Source organism: Echinops telfairi, unplaced genomic scaffold (assembly GCF_000313985.2).
Source record: "Echinops telfairi isolate 266 unplaced genomic scaffold, ASM31398v2 ScPeMD7_4;HRSCAF=17, whole genome shotgun sequence".
Taxonomy (NCBI): Eukaryota; Metazoa; Chordata; class Mammalia; order Afrosoricida; family Tenrecidae; genus Echinops; species Echinops telfairi.
In genome coordinates this window covers 1,452,772-1,456,486 of record NW_022103900.1, presented here as the reverse complement: position 1 = coordinate 1,456,486, position 3,715 = coordinate 1,452,772, and the positions used below count along the sequence as shown (strand labels likewise).

At 50.0% G+C, this 3,715-nt stretch overlaps 1 protein-coding gene across 3 annotated transcripts in view; it reads left to right on the top strand.

The window, feature by feature from the left end:
• The window catches only part of RAPGEF4 (Rap guanine nucleotide exchange factor 4), a 401,293-nt gene that overhangs the window by 365,217 nt on the left and 32,361 nt on the right, over nt 1–3,715 (top strand). For all 3 annotated transcript variants that reach the window (XM_004703736.3, XM_004703735.2, XM_045298768.1), the window contains one exon: nt 1,445–1,542. In XM_004703736.3, the coding sequence (XP_004703793.1) occupies nt 1,445–1,542 (98 nt within the window). The remainder of the gene's footprint in view (nt 1–1,444; nt 1,543–3,715) is intronic.

The window sequence follows — 3,715 nt, the reverse complement described above, 5'->3', positions numbered from 1 at the left end:
GAGACATCGGACAGTGTAAGATATGACAAAATAATAATTTATAAATTATCAAGGGTTCATGAGGGAGGGGGGAGGGGGGAGGGAGGGGGGCAATGAGGGGCTGCTACTAGGGGCTTAAGTGGAGAGTAAATGCTTTGAGAATGATGAGGGCAATGGATGTACGAATGTGCTTTACACAATTGATGTATGTATGGATTGTGATAAGAGTTGTATAAGCCCCTAATAAAATGGTTTAAAAAAAAAGAGTTGCAGTCTATGAGACTCACAGAGGTAGTTCTGCCCTGTCATGTAGGGTCACTATGGGTCAGCATCAACTCCGTGGCAGTGAGTTCAGGCTTTGCTGTTTTTTTGAAGGAGCCATAGTGACATAATGTGTTCCATGTTGAACTACTAGGCACAAGGTCAGTGGTTCAAATCCACCAGGCACTCCTCTGGAGAGAGATAAGGTTGTCTGCTCCTATAAACATTAACAACCTTGAAAACCCGGCGTAGGTCACTCTGAGCCAAAGTCCGCTTGATGGCAGTGGGTGTGGTTTTAGTATCTTGTAGGTGGAAGTCCTTGGGTGGCACAAACCTAAATGAGGGTGGTTTGAACCCACCCCTTGGCTCCCCAAAAGAAAGTCCTGGCGATCTGCTTCCATCACCACTATAGCCAAGAAACACCCTCCTCATGAACTGCTCCGCTCAGTAGCACATGGAGTTTCCGTGAACCTGAATCAACTTGGTAGCAATGGCTTTGACCTTGTGGTATCAGTAGGGATGCCCGAGGGGTACATGCTTAGCTGCTAACTAAAAGGTTCAAATCCACCCAGCAGTGCTGAGGGAGAAAGACTTGGCAACCGACTAATGAACTCCCCACCCTTGGAAACCTCTGGAGTCCAGTTCCAAACGGGACACCAGGAGTTGGAATTGAGCCTGGCACGTGATATAGCGGTTGTGTAACAGTGACACAAAACCTACTGGCTCCTACACTGAAACACAACTAAATGGGGACATTTTTGCTATCCATATTTTGCCACGATTAAAAATCTTTTTTTTTAATTAGGGGATAAGTGAAAATAATAGTACATTTTGCATCGAACGTCATGTGGAATTTCAGAGACCGCTCCCCTTTGCTAAAAGGCACCTTTCTGATCCGAGTGTGGGGCAGAAGCATCCGAGATGCTATAAATAGCAAGGGCCAGTTTTTTGTAAGGGACTACAGTGGCGGCACAGCGCTGGGTGAATTGACCCGGGTGTTGGTATTGGTCATTCCTGACGGCAGCCTGCGTGCTGTGAGCGCCGTGCCCTTGTGCTGTGGGTCTCCCCCCCGTGCTATACTTGCTGCTGTCACCCCCAGTGCTCCCAGCCAGCCACCAGGCTGGCAATTTGTAGGTGTGAGGAGGGCAGGGCAGCCAATCTCAGATTCATTTAATAGGCAATCTCCTGCTTTTTATGTTCACAGAAAAGGTGGTGCTCAAGCCTAATGATGTTTCGGTATTTACGACGCTCACCATTAATGGACGCCTATTTGCTTGCCCACGGGAGCAATTTGATTCACTGGTACGTACGTGTGAGCTGCCTCCGCCAAGCGGTTTCGCAATCAGAAAAACTTATCAGGAGCTTCGTTGTGAACCAGGTGGCAAGCACAAAGGAACCCTTGAATGCTACTTTCCCTTTTGTCTTTCTGTGCTCTGTTGTGAGGTGGGTGATGGTATCCGTGGGTGATGCTAGGAGCTTTAGAATCAGCCAGTAGCACCCTGGCCGGGACTTCACTCAGCTCTCAGTAACCCTGGTTGTAATTCACCACCTTGAACAACCCGCCCCCCGCCCCCAAATCTAAATAGGCATATTAAAAATCTGCATACCTAGACCAGGAGGGAAATTGGCTTTCTCTTGTGTTTAAAGCAAGATGCTGCTGCTCATCAGATTCTGAAGGGGGATGTAGCCACACATAATGGCAAAGCCACCATCCAGATGAGGAAGCACTGTACCCTGCGGGTCCCTGGTGCTGCTCTGCTGAGGAAGTGCCAAAGGCCCAGCCCCCTTTACGGAGCCTCCACTCTCTCTTGTCCCCTGTGACGCAGAGCCGTCTGAATTAAAAAACAAAAAAGAACCCAGGGCCAGTGACTTAGGAGCTGCCCCTTGTATGCAGGTGATACGGTTCACAAAATTGATCACGGGAGTACTAGCTGTTCGGGTATCTATGGGGCCAGTTTAGACCACAGACAACGAATGTTCTCGGTCCGAGGACCCACAGGGCAGATTGTGTAAGGTAAGTGCAACAGGAGAGCTGGAGGAGAGCCCATCGGGTTTGGGCAGAGTTTAGCTCCGTAAGTAAAACACGAATGCAGCTCCCTTTTACCTAAACCCGACCTCCTCGGCCAATCAAGATTCCCCTCCTTGGTCTTTTCAGAGCTCGTTCCACTTCACAGCAATCTCCGGAGACCTATCTGGAGAGAGCCACCCTGTGCCCTCCAGTGACGGTGGTGCTGTGAGTTGGGCATTGGGTTGCTCATGGTAAAACCACAGGTTCAAAGCCACCGGCCGCCTGGCAGGAATAAGACGAGACCGTCTGCTACTGTCAAGATTTGCAGCCTCAGAAACTCTAGAGCAGTGGTTCTCAACCTTCCTAATGCCGCGGCCCTTTCATAGTTCCTCATGTGGTGACCCCCACCCAACCATAAGGTTATTTTCGTTGTTTCATCATAACTGTCATTTTGCTACTGTGATGAATCTGGCGACCTCTGTGAAAAGGTCATTCGACCCCCAAAGGAGTCGCGACCCACAGGTTGAGAACTGCAGCTCTCGAGGGTCACTGTGAATCAGAATCTACTCCAAGGCGGTGGGTTCCAGGTTGGTGGGCTTGGTTTGGTGACGGCATGTGGATATTTACAAGATCTAGATCCACTTGGAAAAGGATTGAGCACATGTATCAGTTGGTCTCTTGCAAGCCCTGGCCCGTCTCAGCTCGGCCACCCCCTTGCTTCCCCTCCACCACCAGCGCTAAGACCCGGGGCTGCTCACAGCCCTAGCCATGAATGCTTTTTGCCGTTTGCATTCCCAGAGGAGCCCTGGGGTCAGTGTTTGAGTTTGGACTGAGAAAGGACAGGTCGGCCGTTGGAACCCACCGAGTGGCTCCGCAGGAAAAGGCTCTCATGGCCTGCTCCTGAAGGTGACAGCCTCGTTGGGGACCCCAGGGGTTTCGGGTGAGTCAGAATGGACTGAGGGGTCCTGTGCAGTCCGCTCACTACCTTCCACAGAGCGATGTCCACCCCAGCGGTGAGAGATGACAGAAAGGACTGCTGTTCCTGAGAGGGCCGCCTCCCCCGACATGAGGCGCAGAGAGCCACAAAGCTTAGCTCGGTTGAAAGTGCTGTGTGATGTGTTTACCACACAGGCTCTCGGACTGCTCTTGCCAATTGGTGCTTGGCCCAAATGCCAAGCGATGTGGGATATAGATAGAGTGTGGACTGTCTCCAGCTCCCTGGGGGCCTGATACTAACTTTTTAAGCCTCTGTTTATTTGCTCACAATCCTGCAGTCTTGCAAGTCCTTAGTGTTTGCTAGGCTTGGTCTTCCATTTTAAGGCCTGGGTAATTGAAAGGAATTTCCTTCTTTTTTTAAAAAAATCATTTTATTGGTGGCTCTTTCTTACAGTTCTTATCACAATCCATACATCCATCCATTGTGTCAAGCACATTTGTACATATGTTGCCATCATCAGTCTCAAAACA